At 37.6% G+C, this 21,628-nt stretch overlaps 9 protein-coding genes, 1 long non-coding RNA gene and 1 pseudogene across 13 annotated transcripts; 1 reads left to right on the top strand and 10 right to left on the bottom strand.

Annotated features, from left to right (window-relative positions):
* Positions 1-66: 66 nt before the first annotated feature.
* On the bottom strand, positions 67-2,292 carry AOX1A (alternative oxidase 1A). The gene is made up of 4 exons (NM_113135.4): positions 1,537-2,292; positions 1,326-1,454; positions 537-1,025; positions 67-456 (listed from the first exon to the last, which is right to left on the bottom strand). The coding sequence occupies exons 1-4, from the start codon at positions 1,921-1,923 to the stop codon at positions 397-399; spliced, it is 1,065 nt and encodes a 354-aa protein (NP_188876.1). The 5' UTR covers positions 1,924-2,292; the 3' UTR covers positions 67-396.
* A 944-nt stretch (positions 2,293-3,236) lies between these two features.
* Positions 3,237-4,716, bottom strand: AOX1B (alternative oxidase 1B). The gene is made up of 4 exons (NM_113134.2): positions 4,358-4,716; positions 4,146-4,274; positions 3,575-4,063; positions 3,237-3,488 (listed from the first exon to the last, which is right to left on the bottom strand). The coding sequence occupies exons 1-4, from the start codon at positions 4,655-4,657 to the stop codon at positions 3,429-3,431; spliced, it is 978 nt and encodes a 325-aa protein (NP_188875.1). The 5' UTR covers positions 4,658-4,716; the 3' UTR covers positions 3,237-3,428.
* A 1,055-nt stretch (positions 4,717-5,771) lies between these two features.
* Positions 5,772-6,908, bottom strand: AT3G22350 (F-box and associated interaction domains-containing protein; the record flags this gene model as incomplete). Of its 2 annotated transcripts, NM_001203020.1 has the most annotated exons (2): positions 5,772-6,223; positions 6,309-6,908. In NM_001203020.1, 2 exons carry the CDS (start codon positions 6,906-6,908, stop codon positions 6,098-6,100), a joined length of 726 nt encoding a protein of 241 aa, NP_001189949.1. The 2 variants fall into 2 exon arrangements, with proteins under 2 accessions (NP_001189949.1, NP_188874.1); NM_113133.1 differs by having other exon boundaries at positions 5,772-6,908.
* A 13-nt stretch (positions 6,909-6,921) lies between these two features.
* Positions 6,922-7,170, bottom strand: AT3G04265. The gene has a single exon (NR_141080.1). It is a non-coding gene; the product is annotated as an other RNA (long non-coding RNA).
* Positions 7,171-8,298: 1,128 nt separating this feature from the next.
* On the bottom strand, positions 8,299-9,598 carry AT3G22345 (F-box/kelch-repeat protein; the record flags this gene model as incomplete). Its single annotated transcript, NM_001125203.1, has 1 exon — positions 8,299-9,598. One exon carries the CDS (start codon positions 9,596-9,598, stop codon positions 8,594-8,596), a length of 1,005 nt encoding a protein of 334 aa, NP_001118675.1. The 3' UTR covers positions 8,299-8,593.
* Positions 9,599-10,414: 816 nt separating this feature from the next.
* Positions 10,415-11,329, bottom strand: AT3G22340 (annotated as a pseudogene; the record flags this gene model as incomplete). Its single annotated transcript has 1 exon — positions 10,415-11,329.
* A 57-nt stretch (positions 11,330-11,386) lies between these two features.
* On the bottom strand, positions 11,387-11,994 carry AT3G22337 (F-box/kelch-repeat protein; the record flags this gene model as incomplete). Its single annotated transcript, NM_001338581.1, has 2 exons — positions 11,387-11,404; positions 11,494-11,994. 2 exons carry the CDS (start codon positions 11,992-11,994, stop codon positions 11,387-11,389), a joined length of 519 nt encoding a protein of 172 aa, NP_001327748.1.
* A 54-nt stretch (positions 11,995-12,048) lies between these two features.
* Positions 12,049-12,660, bottom strand: AT3G22333 (F-box/kelch-repeat protein; the record flags this gene model as incomplete). The annotated part of the gene is made up of 1 exon (NM_001338580.1): positions 12,049-12,660. One exon carries the CDS (start codon positions 12,658-12,660, stop codon positions 12,049-12,051), a length of 612 nt encoding a protein of 203 aa, NP_001327750.1.
* A 653-nt stretch (positions 12,661-13,313) lies between these two features.
* Positions 13,314-16,305, bottom strand: PMH2 (putative mitochondrial RNA helicase 2). Its single transcript, NM_113131.5, has 7 exons — positions 15,780-16,305; positions 15,548-15,675; positions 15,042-15,453; positions 14,803-14,901; positions 14,439-14,663; positions 14,189-14,350; positions 13,314-14,099 (listed from the first exon to the last, which is right to left on the bottom strand). Exons 1-7 carry the CDS (start codon positions 16,170-16,172, stop codon positions 13,668-13,670), a joined length of 1,851 nt encoding a protein of 616 aa, NP_188872.2. The 5' UTR covers positions 16,173-16,305; the 3' UTR covers positions 13,314-13,667.
* A 158-nt stretch (positions 16,306-16,463) lies between these two features.
* NRPB5 (Eukaryotic rpb5 RNA polymerase subunit family protein) lies at positions 16,464-18,010 on the top strand. The gene is made up of 5 exons (NM_113130.4): positions 16,464-16,591; positions 16,702-16,916; positions 17,168-17,347; positions 17,439-17,552; positions 17,643-18,010. The coding sequence occupies exons 2-5, from the start codon at positions 16,719-16,721 to the stop codon at positions 17,766-17,768; spliced, it is 618 nt and encodes a 205-aa protein (NP_188871.1). The 5' UTR covers positions 16,464-16,591; positions 16,702-16,718; the 3' UTR covers positions 17,769-18,010.
* Positions 18,011-18,659: 649 nt separating this feature from the next.
* PMH1 (putative mitochondrial RNA helicase 1) lies at positions 18,660-21,537 on the bottom strand. 2 transcript variants are annotated; one of them, NM_001338579.1, is made up of 8 exons: positions 21,003-21,527; positions 20,775-20,902; positions 20,275-20,686; positions 20,043-20,141; positions 19,716-19,940; positions 19,473-19,634; positions 19,249-19,384; positions 18,735-19,203 (listed from the first exon to the last, which is right to left on the bottom strand). In NM_001338579.1, the coding sequence occupies exons 1-8, from the start codon at positions 21,429-21,431 to the stop codon at positions 19,007-19,009; spliced, it is 1,788 nt and encodes a 595-aa protein (NP_001327663.1). In that variant the 5' UTR covers positions 21,432-21,527; the 3' UTR covers positions 18,735-19,006. The 2 variants fall into 2 exon arrangements, with proteins under 2 accessions (NP_188870.1, NP_001327663.1); NM_113129.4 differs by having other exon boundaries at positions 18,660-19,384; positions 21,003-21,537.
* Positions 21,538-21,628: the final 91 nt, after the last annotated feature.

The raw sequence follows: 21,628 nt of genomic DNA, 5'->3' as shown, positions 1-21,628 counted from the left end.
CACATCCATTGGGTCCTCTTTTTCTTTCTTTTGTTTCATGTGTAATCAGGAAAAGAAAAGTTGTAATTTTGTCAATGTAGATGGTATATTAATTGATTTCCATATGAAATTGAATAGTTATGATGATATCAATGGTATCTTTACATGATTTAGTAGCAGCTTCTACAAACTATTACTCTCATTCTAAATAGCAAGGCCATACAATAGCAAAAGATAAGCCCAAAAGCCCATTGACAGGAAAAGTAAAGAAGAAATCAGAACATTCGTAGCAACATTCAAAGAAAGCCGAATCCAAGTATGGCTTAAGCAGAGGTGATGATGTATATACAAGTCAAAGAACTTAAATTCTTTAGAACAAAGTTTTAAACTTGAGAAAAAGCTCTTCTTTTAATCGAATCAATGATACCCAATTGGAGCTGGAGCTTCCTTTAGTTCACGACCTTGGTAGTGAATATCCTACAAAGTAAAACCATAATTGATCAGTAACACACGATTTTAAGCTTTAGAATTTAGTCTCAAGCAAATAATATACTTACAGATGCAAAATGGTTTACATCACGGTGATGAGCCTCGTCAGCACGAACAACCATCACAACATCACGAAGTGTCGCATCAGCAGGAAGCCTCCAGTAATCAATAGCAATAGCCGGAGCAGGAACATTCTCAATGTTACCTTTGTCAAGTTCCTTGAGAAACTCAGTATAAGAATGGATCGCTTCTTCTTCAAGGTACCCAACCATACGATGAGCAAACTTGGGAGAGATTAAGTAACCAAGGAAATAAGCGTTGAAGAAGACTCCTTGCACAGTGATCACGAGCGCTCTCTCGTACCATTTCGGTTTCGCGACTTCCATGAATGTCATAAGATGCATTCTCTCATTCTCTGCTTCCTCAAGAAGAGCCTTAATCCATCCTCCACTTTGCTCAAAACGTCGAAGCGATTTGCAGTGTAGTAACATTCCTCCAACCATTCCAGGTACTGCTGCTACAGTTTCAAGCATCATAGCTCGACATCCATATCTCCTCTGTTTTAATTCACAATATCACAATCAGACCAACAATTAACCAATAATTCATTACATAATGATAATTAACCAACAATTAACCAAGAATCCAAAGCACTAACGAAGTGATTAATATAATAAACACATATATTCCAAAATAATCAAACAAAATATTGACTAGTTGCTATAAAAAGAATGAAATAAAATATTTAAGGTTACACGTAATCAATGACGATATCAGATTTGGATCATTTCCATATCATAAAATTGGCAAAAAATGTAAAGAAATTTTCCATGGGAGAAGAAGAAGAAGAACAGTACCTGGAAGAACAAATCGGTAGGCCAACGAAGAGATTTAACAGTCCAATAAGCTATTCTATCAAGAAACGTCGTTGGAACATGATGCTTCTTCAGATCTATCGTTATATCAGCTTTATACGTTTCCCATGGCTGCAAAAATCCAAAGAAATTTCAACAAATTTACACAGATCAACGAAGAACAACACTGTATACGAATCTAGCTATAACGTACCCTGAAACAGTTCCACTTCCATTCAGAACCATCTTCTTTAGTAATCTTATTAGGTTCAACACCCCAATAGCTCGCGATTCCTTTATCTCCCTTGTTATTACCTCCGGCGGCGTCTCCACCGGTGGATTCGTTCTCTGTTTTCTTCTGATTCGCGTCCTCCTCCTTCATCGGAGTTTTCTCTCCCAGAGTGATCGTGCTAGCGAATCTCATACCTCCAATCGTCGGAGCTCTAGTCCATATCCAAGCAGATGTAACACCAGGCTTCAAAATATGGCTTGCTGATAAAGCCTCGTGAGACGAAACCGTACGGACCGTCGAGAACAAACGTGGTCCAGCCGCCACTAACAGCGATTTCGCCGCCTTGGCTCCACCGCGAGTTATCATCATTGTTTCAAATCGGAAAAAGTGAAATCTCAAATCCAAGAATTTAGGAAAATTGTAGGAGAACTCTTTTTTTTTTTGGTTTACTTTGTCGTCTTTATACGCTTCACACGCAGGTCTCGAGCAAGGTTTATATAGTAAGAAAACGAACGGTTGATGATCGAAACTCTTCACGTAGATGTAATGAGACTATGACACGTGTATAAAGTATAACAGTTTTCTTGTGTGGTTTATATTTAGGATGACTGTGTTACCCTTGTGGTCATGAGAGAGACTATGTTTACGACTTTTCTTTGACTGAGGGTGTTTATGTAAATTTAAAGCCGGTGTAGATTTTTCTTGGAGAGCAAGATGGAAGATACTTGCGTGGTCGCCAAGAGCTAGATTCTTATTGGTCAAATTTAATGATATCGTGTGTGGGTATTATTACGCGTTGTGGTGTTTTAGTATTTTTGCTAATATTCTGTTTCAACTAAGTCAAAATTAGACGAAAATAGTCCTAATTAGATTTTATTGTCAATTTTGTTCGATTCTTTCAAACAAATTTATTCGATTTTCATTATATTTAAGGGCTGGGTGTTCAGTTTTTCGGTTTGGTTTCGTTTCGGTTTTAGGTTTTACGGTTTTTCGATTTTAAGAAAAGTAAAACCATATAAAAACCATATAAAATTCGGTTTGGTTACGGTTCGGTTTTAACAGTTTTACAGTTTTTGGTTTTAAAAAATTAAAACCATTTAAAAACCATATGTATTTTGGTTCGGATCGGTTCCGGTTTGGTTCCGGTTTTTTCATGTTTTTACCAAAAAAAATTATAAGTGTGATGCATAAATAAAATCAAAATCTAATTTGTAAACTCAAATCCTAAATGACGGCATGTAATTTATATAGAATTTTAGTTTAGGTTACAGTTAGGGTTTTGTTTTTCGATAGTTTGATAGATATCATGTTATCAAATGAACATTATATATATATATATACAATTATTTTTAATTTAAATCAAAAACAAAAAAAACGTTCGGTTTTACGGTTTTTAATCAAACCAAACCTAAACCAAAACTTAAATAAAAATTACAATCAAATGGGTTTTTATACAAAACCATAACCAAACCAAACCATTTGTTTTGGTTTGGTACGGTTCGGTTTTTCGGTTTTCGTTTTTTTTCCCACCCCTATTAATTTAACATTTATATATGATGGATTCAAGCCTACTTCATTTTAGTGGGGTTTAATGGACATATCTATGGTTATATTCAAACTTCAAAGCCTTGGGTTTGTAAAGTTTTATTTCTAGCCTAAGTGTATATGTAAACATATCATGTAAGCACTGATTTATTAGGAGAATGAAAACAAACAAAACACTCTTTTATGAAGCAAAAAGAAAGCAAGCACAAATAAGCTTACTCTAAGGCCCACTAAATTTTAACAAATACCCATTAAAGCCCATTTAGGAACAAGGAAAACAAAACTGGACCGTATCAAAACGACAAAACAAAGCTAGAAGCTCTTCAGATTCAATGATATCCAATGGGAGCTGGAGCTTCTTTTAGCTCACGACCTTGGTAATGAATATCCTGCAATTTTTATTAAAACCATGAAAACAATCTAATCATCTTTTAAACATAAGTAAGTTTCCTATAATACAATTCACACTACTTACGGATGCATAGTGGTTAACATCACGGTGATGCGCTTCATCAGCACGGACCACCATGACGACATCACGAAGCGTCGCATCAGCTTCAAGTCTCCAGTAATCAATGGCAATAGCCGGTGCAGGCACATTTTCGATGTTACCATTATCGAGTTCTTTAAGAAACTCAGTGTAAGAGTGGATTGCTTCTTCCTCAAGGTATCCAACCATACGATGAGCAAATTTGGGAGAAATTAGGTATCCAAGGAAATAAGCATTGAAGAAAATGCCTTGAACGGCAATCACAAGAGCTCGTTCGTACCAATTAGGTTTCGCGACTTCCATGAATGTCATTAAATGCATTCTCTCGTTCTCTGCTTCTTCAAGTAGGGCTTTGATCCAACCACCGCTTTGTTCAAACCGTCGAAGCGATTTGCAGTGTACTAACATCCCTCCAACCATTCCTGGAACCGCTGCAACCGTTTCTAGCATCATTGCTCTGCATCCGTACCGCCTCTGCGGTTAACTCGTTGGCAAGATTAGTCCAAACATACAAAGCATTTGAAATGACAAAACCATAGAAAGCTAAGACTGTCACCTGGAAGAAAAGATCGGTAGGCCATCGAAGAGATTTCACGGTCCAATAAGCTAGTTTGTCCGGTAAAGTCGATGGAACATGATGCTTCTTCAAATCTATAGTCAGATCTGATTTATATGTCTCCCATGGCTACAGTTATTCCACACAAAAACTCAAATCATACATATAAATCGACCACAGAGTTCTAATATAATACCAAAGATGTAATGTACCCTAAAGCAACTCCATTTCCATTCAGTTCCATCTTCTTTGGTGATCTTCATCGGCTTCACTCCCCAGTAGCTAACGATTAATTGCTCCCCTTTGTTACCTTGATCAGCCTTGCCACCGCTAGATCCTTTCTCCTCCGTAGTTTTCTTCTTCTCAAATGTCATCTTGCTGAAAACTCTCACGACTCCCATCGCCGGAACCCTAATATTTTCCGTCACGAGAGGAACCCTAGGATTCAAAAGATGGCTGTGAGTCACAGCAGTTTCCATTAGCTTGGCTCCATAGCGACGACTCATCATCATTATGCAGATCGAAAATGAACAGTGGAACTTGATTAATGATAGTGTTTTTTTTTTGTTTTTTTGCATTTGGTAACTCCTAAACTGACATCTATTTATAGCAATTACGGAACTCTAGGATCAATGTATACAAGAAAGCGTAAAATTCGTCTAATTTGACTAAAAGACTTGTAGCACACGAAAAGACAAACTAATCCGCAAGTTTATGCTCAAAAACTGTGGACATTTTTTAAGTAAAAGCTTGTAGTAATAATCTTTTTTCTATAGACTTGGCTGGTGATATTCGTCAGCCGTTTTAATTCATGTTTTGATTAATTAGATTAATATAATTAAAAAGTTAAAAAAATCCTCTGTTCCAAAACAGAGACGTATTTGTGTAGTGTCTTATAGTTTCTTTGATGTATCTAACAATAACTGTGTCGCAAACTGTTGAAACCATTGGACAACCTTCTCGGTTTGAATATCATGGACGCAATTACTTGTTTCAAACCATAGGGTCTGAATGGTTGCAGCGGTTAAGGCGGACAAATCCGTTTATGGACTTGACCGATATTTAGTTACCATTCATAAATTGTGTCTGTAGTTATTTACCATTCATAGAATTGTGCTTATATATACAAATAGAGTTGATCTACATCGGTTTGTTATCCATCCTAAAAATAGAGCAAACTAAACTGCTGAGTGGATTTGTCCATCCCGACCGCCGCCACCATTCAAACAATATAGACGAATCTCAGTGTATCTATGAAACTGATCATTACTAAAATTTACCCAAAATGTTCGCAATAAAATCGATTTTCCCCCCAATTTGATGATTTTGAATCCATCTTGACGATGTCGAAGTAGGATATCCTCGGGTTTTTGATTCCGCTAGCGATGATCGAAACCTCTCCAGACAGAGTGATAACAAGATGATTGTCATTTGTTTCTGAAATCCAGCCTAGAGCAGGCTCTCAAAGGTAAGAATCATAAACTATACAACACGAAGAAAAAGAATAAACTACCAAAAAACTTTCATTAAATTATTCAACCAAAGGGAAAACAAATGAGAGAGGACTAGTGTATCTTATTTTTATCGACTAGTTTTTTTTCTTCTCTTTTTTACTCTCTATCTCTCTTACAAGATTTGAACCAAACTTGGAACATAATTGTAAATAAATGGAAACCACCACCATTTTTTTGTAAATTTTTCAGAAAATCTACATAACCACCATGGCTTGTTTGTAGCATAAGGGATTTCTGAGTAATATTTATTGTCTTCTCCAATAGTGAATATCAAGTTCCCGTCGGTCTCGAAATCTAAATTACAACACAAGGCCACTTTCTTCTCCTCGTTGATTAAAAGACTCGCGAAAACCTCAGAACAATGACCGCCAATGGGTAAATCCACTATAAAGGATTTGCTCCACAACAAAGCAGCTTCTTCAGTACCAACTTTATTGGTTACAAATATCTCCATCTTTGATGTCTCAATCTCTTGTAACACTGAGAGTTGTTCTTCTCCAACAACTGATAGAGCCATAAAACCATGATCTCGAGATGGCGGAAGACCAATATGATTAAATCTCTCTGTTGTAAAATCAAAACTACGTAAGAAGTCCTTTTTATTAGAACCAAACCAGTAAGTGTTTCCCTTTAAAGACACGACACTTACTGGTGGGAAGCGGTCATCAGGGACGTCATCAAGAACCTTCCATGAATCAGATCTAAAGTCATATATTTCAAACCTGAAACGTCCGCCGTCGTCTGGTATGTGATCGTGAAACCAACCCCAATACCTCAAGATTTTGTAGTTACGACGACAAAATTTGTTGTTTTCGTATCCTAGAGCAAACGTAGAGTATCTCCTGCATTCATCTTTGAGTTGGATCCACCTGGTTTCCCCCAAACACGGATTCCAAACCACGAGTCTATTGTCCCTGGTGGCGCATAACAACAAACCATCACAGTGATAAACTTCGACTATCTCGACTTGTCCTAAATTAGAATGGGAATCATCTTTTATGCCAAGTGTACCTTGAAACTCTACAGATGGAGGAGAAACATTGAGATTGATATTCATTGAGCAAACTCTGTACTCCTTCAACATGAGAACCATAGACTCCTTTGGAGCTATATGAAAGTGTTTCTGGCTGAAACTTCGTTTTTTGAATAAAGTGTTCCATTGTTTGCAAGTAGATCGTAATCGTTTCAGAGATGTGGCCGAAACCCTTGAGAGTATTTCTTCTACCAAATCCAAAGGAAGATCAGACATCATCATATGATCGGAATTGTAGAAACTAGAGGCGGCTAGGTTTAGGATATGTTTTCCCTCTTATTCATCTCATATGATTACATCTTTATATATATACAAGAGCGGTAAACTAAACTTGGAGATAAAGTTTATTAACATAAAGTATATATCTCCTAAATATATTTATTTAACATAAATATGGATATATCCCAATAGGAATGAAGAATTTTAGCTACACGGACCAGTAGGGTTTTAGCTACTCTGGAAGGCTTACCAAATTAGGGTTTTGTTTTGTTTTTCTTTGGAATAAAAGTCTATTCCCCTTTTATAAAATAATAAATAATGATTATAGTTGAGTTAAAACCCTATTTATAAGAATTAAATTTTAATTCTACTCCTTTTATTCGTTATTCCTTTTTACGTATCTTCTCTCTGCCTAACGACACAAAGGTTCGAAGAAAACATAATTATGGATTACATTGCATAACAAAAATACCAATGAATATTTGATTCATTATATCCTTGATGGAGTCGTCTCCATATCGATGTATCATATATGGTTGAGATTTTTAGTTTGACAAAATTTGAAAGAAAACAATATCGTGCAGCTGGAAGAAGACTTTAGAAAAATTTGACCAAAAAAAAGACCAAGACAACAAATCTCTGTTTTGGAACAGAGGACTTTTCAAGAACCAAAAAAAAACAAATTCTAATCTAATATAACCTAAATCTCTAACTTGCTCTTGAAGAATAACACAAGCCAATATGTTTTTTTTTTTGTTAAACAGTCTTTAGTTCGCGGTATAACGCAACCATTTGCCACCAAAAGTTGGGAAAATCCAACGAGTACCCTTGAAAGGCATTGGCTATGAATCTTCAAGGTGTGGAGATGAATCAGCAAGGTGTTGAAACTTTTGGACAACCAATCCGCTTTGAATATCGTAGACGCAAGACAAGTACTTCGTAAACTAATGTTGTCGTATCTACCATACTCATTATAACTAAAATATATGCAATTTTCCCTAATTCTCCATCTTTGGCTTCAACTATTGTTCCATGATCCAAAAACAATGCTTCGTTCCCAATACAATTGATTTTTCTCCACTTTGATGAATTTGGATCCATCTTGTAGGTTGTAAACATCGAATGAACATATCATTAATGTTGTTTTCTTTAAAATTATGTCGAACTAAAAAAGTCTGAAATATGATATATCGATAAACTGATCCCATATCTAATGATGCAATGCAACACAATTCTGTAACCATATCAAAGGACATGCATCATTGCATCATGCATGCATGAAGCTAAACCTAATAATGCAAAACACTAATTAGGATCATTCAACATCTATCACGAACGGAAGTGTGTCACTTGTTTTGAATCCAAAAACAGAAAGAAACACAATTTGCAAAGAAAATATCCGAGAGGAATATTTGAGAATAGTTGTTATACCCTAAACATAAAACGTAGCAAAATGTAAGAGAAATAATCCTTACCAAAAACATAAAACTAGATAGCTTTAGAGCAACGATTTGCCACAAAAAGTTGGGAAAAACCAACGAGAATCCTTGAAAGGCACTGGCGATAAATCTGCAAGGTGTTGAAACCGTTGGACAACCAACCTCCTAAGAAAATCGTAAACGTAATTACTGTTTTCATTGCATAAACTACTCCCATTGTATATTACTTAAATATAAGCTGTTTTATCCAAAACCATCTTTGGCTGCGATCGTTGTTCCTAGATCCAAAAGAATTGCTTCATTCCCTAAAGAATAAATTTCTCTCCATTTTGATGATTTTGGATCCATCTTGTAAACATCAAAGGAATATATCCCATATCGGCGGGTTTTGATCAGCAAAACCTCTCCGGACAAAGTTATAACAAGATGGCCGAAACAAGATAGTGGATATAATGTGAGACCAATATCCTGAGATGTGAAACTTGCACATTCATTTGGAGAACCACTAGAGAAATCAAAAACAGTAATGTTTAGATTTGGATTAAGCACGTAAAGCTTGCTTTCTCTAAACACTATATCGGAGCACTCTTCATTCTTCTTTAATTGAATCACTTTCCAGGTCTTGTTATTATCTCCTTTCTTATGATATGCAAAGAAGCACTCAATGCTCCACACAACTAAGTAATCTCGGCTTCTTTCATCGACCCACAACACCGCATTCTCTATTACAACTTTGGTGCTTAGACCAGAAGAATAACTTCTATAGCCTTCACGATAAGTGAATGTCTTCAAGAAATCAGACTCACCAACCCTCTCAAACTTCATCTGCCATCCATCGATTGCTTCCAAAGTCGGAAGACAAATCCTCTCTCGAGTAAACAGATTCAAAAGATAAAAATCGGTTCTATGATCTAACATCAACAACCAGCTACCAGAAGTAGCCAAACAACAACTCCTATGGAAATCAAACCCTAGGTCTCGTATTACGTAGGTTTTGTCATGAAGAGGATCAAACAACCTACACGAAATATGTCTATAGTTTGAAAAGAGAATGAGCCATGGAGTTGGGTTTTGTCTGTAGCATAATTCCGCAGTGGAATACCAATCTAAAGAAATTGACATAGCTCGATGAAACTCCGCAAAGTTCAAACGTTCGAAGATCGATCGAATCAGGTCAGGGGCAAGAACCGGCGACCACTCTGTATCGTTGTCGGAACTAATCAACTTCTTCTTCGGCGCCGTTGCCATAGTTAACTCGTTAGGGTTTCTGCTTGTTTATGAGTAAATTTGGGATATTGTTTCTTCATCAATTTTTTTTACGTTATTAGCCTATATATAAAGATAATTTCCTCATTTATAAAAATAAATAAATAATTATTATGTCTGAGTTAAAAAGTTAATATATGAGAAAAAGAGAGTTTATTATTCTTTGGGAAGAAGAAAATTAAAAGAGAGTCAATAACAATTTAATTTGGTAAGATATACTTTGCCAAATTAAATCAAAATTAATAAATCTGGGTAAAATAAATTCTACTCATTTTTTCGTTTTTTTTCTACTTCTGTATTTTGTCTCTCTGCCTAACGAAACAAAGGTTCGACGAAAACAGAATTATGGATTGCATTACGTTACGTAATAAAACTGCCAATGAACATTTGATACATTACATCCTTGATGGAGTCGTTTTCATAACGAAATATCATATACGGCTTTAGATTTTTAGTTCGGCAAAATTTAAAAGAAAACAATATCGTGCAGTTGGAAAGATTTGAGAAAAACAATATCAAGTGTCGTTAGCTCAACTGGTAAATATTTTAGGCGAAATTTAAAGATCGCCGATTCGAATGACGTTTGGTTATATGATATTATTTCGGATCGAAGAGAGTTACATGTTTTGTCTCAGAACTATTTCATGTTGTAGTTTTGAGTATGAAAGGATTACATGTTTTGGTACACAACTTCCTAATATTTTTTAATATATATATATAGTGTAGCTGGAAGACCTGTCAAGAATACCTAGTTTAGTATAAAGGTTTTCTTATCGATAATGATCTCAAGGCTGTGCCTTATATACATATGTTAAGACCTAGATACAAAGATGTAATTACCAAACTATAACTTAAAAATATACTAATTACATAAGAGGACCTATATTCCCCAATACCCCCCTCAAGTTGGAGTATAGAGGTCACAAACTCCTTGCGACCGAGAGCCTTTGTAAATATATCTGCGAGCTGAAGATGGGTTGAAACATGTTGAGGAGCAATCACACCACGAACAATCTCATCACGAATAAAATGACAATCCGACCCAACATGTTTAGTGCGTTCATGAAACACCGGGTTAGCGCTGAGATAAATGGCCGATTGGTTGTCGCAGAAAAGAGGAATAGGAGATGAACAATCAACTCCTAATGTGATAAGAAGCTGCCGCAACCATAAGATCTCACTAACCGTATCCGCCATGGACCTATATTCCGCCTCAGCTGATGAACGTGAGACAGTATCTTGCTTTCGTGTCTTCCACGAAATGGGAGAACCACCAAGCTGTATAAACCATGCTGTAAGAGAACGTCGTGTTAGTGGACATGTCGCATGATCAGCATCACACCAAGCTGTAAGAGTAAGCTCCGCATCCGCACGTAATAGTATCCCTTGTCCCGGATTCCCTTTCAAATACCGAACAACTCTAACTGCCGCCTCCCAATGTTCTATCCGAGGAGCATGCATAAATTGAGAGAGAGTATGAATGGCATATGAAATATCAGGACGTGTAACTCCAAGATAGATAATACGACCAACCAAGCGGCGATAGCGAAGAGGATCTGTAAGAAAATCACCCGTTGCCAATGCTAGTTGATGATTCTGTTCAATCGGATGTGTAGTTGGTCGAGCACCAAGAAGTCCTGTCTCAGAGATAATATCAAGAGTTAGACAAATTTTGACCAAAAAAGACCCAAGAGAAACAAATCTCTGTTTTAATTGGAAGGATTTTTCAAGAACCAAAAGAAACAAATTTATAATATAATCAATCAAAACCTAATCCCTAACTTGCTCCTGAAGAATATCACAAGCCAATGTTATTTTTTGGGTCAAAAAGTCTTTAGTTGGCGGTATAACGCAACCATTTGCCACCAAAAGAAAACCCAACGAACACACTTGAAAGGCATTGGCGATGAATCTGCAAGGTGTTGAAACCGTTGGACAACGAACCCCCTTTGAATATCGTAGACGCAAGTATTGCGTAAACTAATGTTCTTGTATTTACCATACTTAACGTAACTAAAATATATGCAATTATTCCTAATTCCATCTTTGGCTTCAACCGTTGTTCCGTGATCCAAAAACAATGCTTCGTTCCCTATAGAGCGGATCCTTTTGCATTTTGATGATGTTTGATCCATCTTGTAAACATCGAATGAACATATCTGCAATCCCCGACGTTCGACTTTGATCAACAAAACCTCTCCGGACAAAGTTATAACAAGATGGTCGAAAGACTCGAAACGTAATGGTCCATATGATGAATAGTCATCCGGCGATGTGAAGCTTGCACATTCCTTTGGAGAATCACCACTAGAGAAATCAAAAACAGTGATGTCTAGACTTGGACTAAGCACGTAAAGCTTGCTTTCTCTAAACACCATATCCGAGCACCCTTGATTCTTTAATTGAAACACTTTCCAGGTCTTGTTATTATCTCATTTCTTATGATACGCAAAGAAGCTCTCAAGGTTCCACACAACTAAGTAATCTCGGCTTCTTTCATCGACCCACAAAACCGCTTTCTCTATTCTAATTTTGGTGCTTATACGAGAAGAATAACTTGTATAGCCTTCACGATAAGTGAATGTCTTCAAGAAATCAGACTCACCAACCCTCTCAAACTTCATCTGCCATCCATCGATTGCTTCCAAAGTCGGAAGACAAATCCTCTCTCGAGTAAACAGATTCAAAAGATAAAAATCGGTTCTATGATCTAACAACAACAACCAGCTACCAGAAGTAGCCAAACAACGACTCCTTGGTAAATCAAACCCTAGGTCTGTTATTACATAGGTTTTTGCATGAAGAGGATCAAACAATGAAACATGGTTGTCGTTTGAAAAGCGGATGGTCCATGGAGTTGGATTTTGTATAATGCATAATTCCGAAGAGGAATACCAATTTAAAGAGATGTACCTAGCTCGATGAAAGTCTATAAAGTTCAAGCGTTCTAAGATCGATCGAATCAGGTCGGGGGAAAGCATCGACCACTTTGAATCGTTGTCGGAACTAATCAACTTCGTCTTCTTCTTCGGCTCCATTGCCATAGTTAACTTTTAGGGTTTATGCTTGTTTATGTGTCACGAAACAAACAGAAGAATTCGGAGAAATTACTTGTACGTGTTTAACCTATATATAAAGACAATTTCCCCTTTTCTAAAAATTATTATTAACTATTGTTGATTTTTAAAAAGTTAGTAGATGTGAAAAAACAATGTTTTTAATTCACGGTGAATTACTTTCTAAATCACCGAATCACTGAGTCAACCAGATTTGGTCACATGTTATTAATTGAAATTTATTTAATATACTTAATATTTTATTGAGGTTATATATATAGTTTTATAAATATACAAATAAAAATAGTCATACCACCAGTAATAAAATATGAAGTTTAACTATAATAATAAAGTGATTAAATTGTTTAAATCCAATTATAAGTCTAAAATCATAACAAATATTATATTATTAAAATATTAAAATGTTTAAATCCAATTATAAGTCTAAAGTGGTTATAAGATCACCAATGAAAAAAATAAATTAATTAAACATCGCAAACTCAAAACAACTAATCTTGGTTGCTTCTCTCACCATATAAGTCATTCACTTCAGGCGGTATTGAGAGTTTTCTTCATCAACATAGGTAGTCTTCTTCATCATCTAAAACATCAAGAATACATAGTCTAAGAAAACACTATGAATCGGGCTTGAAAACATTGAGAAAAAGAGAGTATTTCCAATTTATTAATGTTCATTGGTATTTTTGCTACGTAATCTAATGAAATTCAATAATTCTGTGTTTCTGTTTTTTGTGGAACCTCATATATCAAAACAATATAAACAAACAAATTATGCAAAAGAAGATAATCACCTCATATGAAATGATGATAACATAACTTCGAAAGTATATGTTTGTTTTACATAGCTACAGATTTATATATATAACTTGACTCCTTCGTATCCGCCGTAGTAACTAATCTACTCGAGTCACCGAATCCTCCCTCCTCCTAGGGTCAAACCAATTATTGCCGGCTCGGCTCCAAAAACACTTCTCTCAGTAAGATCTTTTCCCATCATTTGATCCAAACCCACCAAAGCTGCTCCTTCCGCCTGACTGAGAAGAACGGTCAGAGCCAAAGTCCCCGAAACCAGAGGAACGATTGTTTGATGATCCGCCTGAACGACCACCACCAAAGCTGCTCCTTCCACCTGACTGAGATGAACGATCCGAACCATATCCCTCAGGAGAACGCATACCGAAGCTCCCAAAACCAGAACGGTCAGAATCACCAGAATAACGGTTGCTTGATCCGCCTGAACGCCCACCACCATAACCACCACTGCTGCCACCATAACCACCACCGCCTGAACGACCACCAAAGCTTGAACCACGATCCCTCATGCCTCCTCCAAAGGAACCACCGGATCGAGAACCTATTCCTTCAAACATGCTTGCGCTTCCACGTTCCACAGCAATGCTAGGGAGCTGAATTCAAAACCCAATGGATACAAACATTGACTTCATACATTCAGGAAAAGAAACAAAGAAGTAAAAAGAAAGTCAGATTATCTAACCTCAGTGAATCGGCTCCCAACTTCTCTCTCAATTATTTTTACAGCCCTGGATTGATCTTGACTGTAGATCAGAATAGCACTTCCTTTCTTTCCAGCCCGACCCGTTCGCCCGGTTCGATGGACAAATGTCTCCGTGTTATTAGGAAGCTCATAGTGAATGATCTATTCACAATCACAACACGGATATATAGGTTTAGTTAGATGAGAACCAAAACTCGTTAAGAGCAAGAAAAGTGTAGTTTTGACTCACCAAATCGACATTAGGTACATCAAGTCCACGGGCAGCAACATCAGTCGCAACAAGAATATTGAAATGCCCATCTCGGAAACCAGCAAGCGTTCTTTCCCTCTGACTCTGGGATATATCACCGTGTAAAGCTTCACATTTGAAGCTTCTAGCCAATGCATATGAAAGGCGATCAGCATCTCGTTTTGTTTGTGTAAAAACAATGCATTTTCCTCCTTTGGCATGCTCCTGCAAGGAAAATTGATATTATTAACTCTTTCCATATACAACTGACAACTCCGAAAAAATACACAAATAACTTACTCAGTTACTGAATAACACAAAATTTAACTCATACTCGTTTAATAGCAAAGTAAGGAAAGCATACCGTTACAAGAGGACCAATAATGGATGCTCTTCCATAAGAATCTGCTATGATAGAATATGTCGTAATTCCATCTGCTAGTTTCTGATCAGAATCTCCAACCTGAATAACACATCACAGTTAGGCAAACAAAAACATAGAAGCACATTTCACATAAGAAATCACTTCATTAACAACTCTGCTAACTCCAAGATCAATTATTCAGAATTGTGAGAAATTTCAGAGGGTACAAGACTACTCACAAGATCAACTGTCAAAGGATTATTCAGGTACTTCTTAGTGAGAGATCTGATCCAACTCGGCATTGTTGCAGAAAACATCATACTCTGACGTTTCTCAGGCAACTTTTCCAATATTATTTCAACATCCTCAGCAAATCCAACTTGAAGCATCTGATCAGCTTCATCCAGAACCACAAACTGAACTTCCGATAGATTCAAAGCTCCTCTCTTCATCAGATCAATGACACGACCTGGAGTTCCAACCGCCACATCAACACCATAGTCAAGCTGCCTCATTTGCTGTCCAATCGGTGTACCTCCATAAAGACAAATAGTATCCAAGCTCGGAGCAGACTCCCTAAACTCCTTCTCAACCTGGCGAGCAAGCTCTCTTGTCGGTGCCAAAACCAAACAAAGCGGATTCCTCCCTCGTCTATCACATCAAAAACCACATAAAACCCCAAAAATCAGTAAACCAACCAGAAAACATAATTCTCTGAACCTCAAATGACTCAGTAAACACAAACCCATGTTTAGCGTTGTATTTGATGATTTTGTCAATGATAGGAATCCCAAAAGCAAGTGTCTTTCCCGTTCCAGTCCTAGCACGACCAATCATATCTCGACCCTCCATCGCTGGCTCCAGCACAGCTTTCTACTCAAAACCACAAAACTTAAAACCCACTTACCCTTCTTCCAAAAACATGGGAACACGAAAAGCTGAACAATTTAAAATTTTGATCTCACAACATTACATACCTGAATAGGAAAGAGTTTCTCAATACCCTTACTACTCAAAGCTTTAACAATCTCCGGAGATATCCCAAGCTCAGATATCGCAAGCCCATCACCACCAACACTCTCCGAATCACCAACCCTTCTCTCGCTACTCTCAGAGATCGCAAATCCAGCTTGAGAAACCATCGAAGCTCTAAAATCCAACGGCCCAGATTGAAAATGAATTCCTTTCGCTTCAACACCAAACGGAAACCCAGCTTTGACATCGGAAGATCCAATTAAGGCTAGGTCGGAGACTCTAGTGGCGGCTGGGGCCAGGTTGTGAAACAGAACAGTATTGATTGAGGTCAACGAAGCGGAGAGATTCCTCTTCGACGCATCAAGGAGAGATCGTCGTAGCACTGTAGTGATCATTTTCAGATTCAGGTGTTCTCTTGATAAGGAAAATGTAAAACCCCAAAATTTGGAGAATTAGGGATTTAGAGAGATGAAGAAAGAAGGCAAAGGGTTTTAGTTCCAACAAGAACAGTGTAATAAGTTGAGAAAAATCAACTAAAGGGTTTAAGTATGTTGGGTCGTACAAGCCCATTGGGCCTTTATCAGGCTATTAAGGATTGGAGTTTAAATATCGAAAATAAAGTTGAGGGTTAAAACATAAAGTCGGTATAAATTGGGAGTTTCAAATGCAATAAAAGCTTCAATATAATAGAATTGAGAAAAGGGTTCGAGGTAAAAGGAGAAAGCTTGAAACGCCGCTTCTTCTTCTTCTTCTTCCACTGTCGTTCTCTCTGTAAATCGCTTCTTCAATCATCTCTGTGGATTTGTCTCTATTCGTAAGTTTTCGTATCTGTGTATATATTCTCAAAGAGATTGATAAACTCTTAATTGTTTCTGTCAATTTTTGAAAAACCCTAATTTTGATATGGTTTTGGTAAAGCTGCAGATAACTTGGTGAAGAAGATGTTGACGGAAGAGGAGCTCAAAAGATTGTACAGAATCCAGAAGACGTTGATGCAGATGTTAAGGGATCGTGGATATTTTATCGCGGATTCTGAACTTACGATGACTAAACAACAGTTTATTAGGAAACATGGTGATAACATGAAAAGAGAGGATCTTGTTACTCTTAAGGCTAAGCGAAATGATAATAGTGATCAGGTTTGTAGTTGTATGTCTCTCCTTCAATGTGATTATCAGCTTCTCTTTAGTGTTCTTTAGCTGGAGACTATCATTATTTATCTAGTTGTTGAATGTGAATAGTAAGTAGACATGGAATGTTACAGAGAGCTAGATTTTGACAAAAGTATAGATAAATGTCATCTCTTTAATCTCTAAGAAGCTGTGGATATGGTAGAAAGATTGTTTATGTGTGTTTGATTTAGTCGCTGATTCATGTGCTCTTGTTGTAGCTCTATATATTCTTCCCTGATGAGGCGAAAGTTGGTGTGAAGACGATGAAAATGTACACGAACAGGATGAAATCAGAGAATGTGTTCAGAGCTATTTTGGTTGTGCAACAGAACTTGACCCCGTTTGCTCGAACTTGCATTAGTGAGATCTCTTCTAAGTTTCATCTGGAAGTTTTCCAGGTAAAACAAATCACTTTGTGTCTTGACTCTTGATGATGATGTATCCACATCACAATCCTACTAAACCATGATTTGGTGGTGGATGCTGCAGGAGGCGGAAATGCTAGTGAACATTAAAGAACATGTTCTTGTTCCTGAGCATCAAGTTCTTACCACTGAAGAGAAGAAAACTTTACTGGAGAGATACACAGTGAAGGAGACACAGGTTAGTAGTATATAGAAACTTTGTTTGAATTCTTGGTGATGAAATTTTTGTTGTGTTATTAAATGTTTGGAACTTTGTGGGTGTTGTTAGCTTCCAAGGATCCAAGTGACTGATCCAATCGCAAGATACTTTGGACTAAAACGTGGGCAAGTCGTGAAGATCATTCGTCCGAGTGAAACGGCTGGTCGTTATGTTACCTATCGTTATGTTGTATAAGCCAAAGCAAAAGGCTTTTGTGGATTGTAATGCGAATTGAACGCTGAGAGTTGTGAAACATAAGAGTAATGCTTTTGTACTAAACCAAACTGATGACTGTGTTTTATTTTTGTTTGTCCGATAGGAGAAATTAAAGCTTGAAACAACTTATTTGTATTAGTTTTCTATCCAAAAACTTGCAAGATCCGATTCCGACTTGTTTGTATTTGTTCATCCCAACAAATGCCATATTTTGTTAATAATCTGATTCATCACTTGTTTGTCGATAATCCCCATTCCTTAACACCCTAAAAAGAAAAAAATCGTAAATATCAATTTTTAAAATGTTCAAAACTGATACTTCTTCCAGAGTATTACTGACTTCAGATCAGCTGTGGATGAGTGTTGACGGTTGTACAGGCGCCGTTCTTGAGTTTTTTTCAAAATGTCTCCAAATGGAGAAGCTGGGGGATGGTGTTGAGATGGCTACCATTGATTTGCATGCCCTTGTGGGTGGTGTTGACTGTTTTACTCATCTCAATGATTCTTATACCACCACCTGAACGCCTTTCAACGTTTATGGGATCTCAGCTTTGTAACCCTCAGAATCACCAAGTATGTGTACAAGAACCCGTTCTTGGGCCTATAAGACTGGATGAAACTAAATCTGGATTCACTGCAAAGGGGATCACACCCAAGGAGCTTGGTATTATTATGCTAGCTATGCAGAGCCAAGCCTTTTCGTTCAGCAGCTAGTTGCATGCTCTTGCTATGCAGTGCATCAAGTTTTGCGAAATGAAGGCTAATTAGTTGTGAAACATAAGAGTAATGCTTTTTGTAGTGAACAATAATTGTCGACTGTGTTTTATTTTTGTTGGTCAGATATGAGAATTAAAGCTTAAAACAATTTTTCTTGTGTATGGTTCTACCAAAAACTTGCAAGATCTAACAAGAAATCAAAACTAGGGATGATTTGAATCTTTGATCAACCACATTATTTCCTTTTCTCACAATCTAACAAGATTCATAAATGGAAGTGGCGAAGTAAGGGAAACACATTTCACTCAAATTGAGAAATAAAAATGAATTAGAGGATATGAAATAATGATATAACTTATGTTGGTTTATGAGACAAGAAGTAGCTACAGAATTTATATATAGCTCGACTCCTTGTAAACTACTCAACTCGAGATACCGAGTTCTCTCCTAAGTCAACTCCATTATTGCTGAGTCGGGTCAAAACCAACACAACACTTCTCTCAGTAAGATCTTTTACCATCGTTTGATCCAAACCCACCAAAGCTGCTCCTTCCACTTGACTGAGAAGAACGGTCTGAACCAAATCCTCCTGAAGAACCGCCTGAACCAAAGCTTCCGAAACCAGATGAGCGGTCTGAACCACCAGAGTAACGGCTGCTTGATCCCCCTGAACCTCCATAACTACCACCACCACCACCTGAACGGCCACTGCTGCCACCATAACCTCCATAACTACCACCACCTGAACGGCCACTGCTGCTACCGTAACTACCATACCCACCACCGCCTGATCGACCTCCTCCGAACGACCCACCAGATCTAGCACCTACTCCTTCAAACATGCTTGCGCTTCCTCTTTCCACAGCAATGCTAGGCAGCTGAATTCAAAACCAAATAGATTCAGAACTGTTTGTTACCCAAGCTATTCATACAAAAGATACAAAGGTGGTAAAGAAAGATATTAACCTCATTGAATCTGCTTCCGACTTCTTTCTCAATCATTTTAACAGCCCTGGTTTGATCTTGACCGTGGATGAGAATCGCGCTTCCTTTCTTTCCAGCACGACCAGTTCGCCCCGTTCGGTGAACAAACGTCTCCGTGTTATTAGGAAGCTCATAATGAATTACCTGTACACAAAGCACAATACAGGTTAATAAAATGAGAAACAGAACTAGTTAAGCGCAAGAAAAGGTATTGTTTTCACTCACTAAATCGACATTAGGTACATCAAGTCCACGGGCAGCAACATCAGTTGCAACAAGAATACTGAAATTCCCATCCCTGAAACCAGCAAGTGTTCTTTCTCTCTGAGCTTGAGATATGTCACCGTGTAAAGCTTCACATTTATAGCTTTTTGCCAATCCAAATGCAAGGCGATCTGCATCACGTTTTGTTTGGGTAAAGACAATGCATTTTCCTCCTTTGCCATGTTCCTGTAAAGGAGAAGATGTTATAAAATCACGACTGGAAACAAAAATGAAGAATCAAAACAAGATACAGATAATTGGCTTAAAAGCAAAGTAAAGAAAACATACCTTTACAAGAGGACCAATGATGGATGCTCTTCCATAAGAATCTGCAGCGATAGAATACATAGTAATCCCATCTGCAAGTTTCTGATCTGAATCTCCAACCTAAATTACATAAGAGTACATGTGTCATTAAAAAATGTCACTTCATTAACTACACTGCTACAGCCAAGATCAATATTTGCAATTTGTACAGCAATTCTAAGATATAAACACAAGCAGGTATAAGACTACTCACAAGATCAATTGTCAAAGGATTGTTCAGGTACTTCTTGGTGAGAGATCTGATCCAACTTGGCATTGTTGCAGAAAACATCATACTCTGACGCTTCGCTGGCAACTTCTGCAATATTATTTCAACATCTTCCGCAAATCCAACTTGAAGCATCTGATCAGCTTCATCAAGAACCACAAACTGAACCTCTGATAGATTCAAAGCTCCCCTTTTCATCAGATCAATGATACGACCAGGAGTTCCAACCGCCACATCAATACCATAGTTCAGCTCCCTCATTTGTTGCCCGATTGGTGTACCTCCATAGAGACAAATAGTATCCAAACTTGGAGCAGATTCCCTGAACTCTTTCTCAACCTGACGAGCAAGCTCCCTCGTCGGTGCCAAAACCAAGCACTGAGGATTCTTCCCACGACTGTCACATCAAAAGACAACATAAGAACCAAAGGAAGTGCAAATCTCTCAATCACAAATGATCGTTATATATAACAGTAAACACAAACCCATGTTTAGCGTTGAATTTGATGATTTTGTCAATAATAGGAATCCCAAAAGCAAGTGTCTTTCCCGTTCCAGTCCTTGCACGGCCAATCATATCACGACCCTCCATCGCTGGCTCCAACACAGCTTTCTATTCAACCAAACACAAACATCAAAAACTCAGTTAAAAAAATCTAAACTTTTAATTGATCTCTATAACCAAATGGAACAGAGAAGAAGATCATATATACCTGAATAGGAAAGAGTTTCTCAATACCCCTACCCTTCAAAGCTTTAACAATCTCCGGAGATATACCAAGATCAGCTATCGCAAGCCCATCACCACCACCGCTGCTACCAACACTCTCCGAATCTCCAATCCCTCCATCGTTCTCATAAGAAGGAGCATACTCTTGAGCCGCGAATCCCGCAGAAGAAACAATCGACGATCTAAACTCCGACGGTACAGATTTAACATGAAAGTCTCTCACTTTAACACCAAAAGGGCTCGAATTCGAAGGGAGAGACTTGACATTAGTAGCTCCATTTGCTAGATCGGAGACTGTGGCGGCGGCTGGAGCAAGGTTATGAAATAGAGCTGCGTTAATGGAGGTCACCGAAGCGGCGAGAGTACGCCTTGACGTACCAAGGATAGATCGGCGAAGTACTGTGCTAATCATTTTCAGATTTCAGAGAGTGTGATGGATTCTGGTGAAGATGAAATGTGAAACCCCAGAAATGAGAATTAGGGTTTTAGGGAGACGGCAAAAGGGTTTAGAGATTTAAGAAGAAGAATCAAAGGCGGGTATAAAGGGAACTTTGTTATAATCACCTGCGGGTGAGTGTATGGTATGTTCCTACACGTGCAAGCTTGTGT

Source organism: Arabidopsis thaliana, chromosome 3, assembly GCF_000001735.4.
Source record: "Arabidopsis thaliana chromosome 3, partial sequence".
NCBI lineage: Eukaryota > Viridiplantae > Streptophyta > Magnoliopsida > Brassicales > Brassicaceae > Arabidopsis > Arabidopsis thaliana.
This window is presented reverse-complemented; position numbering and strand designations above follow the sequence as displayed.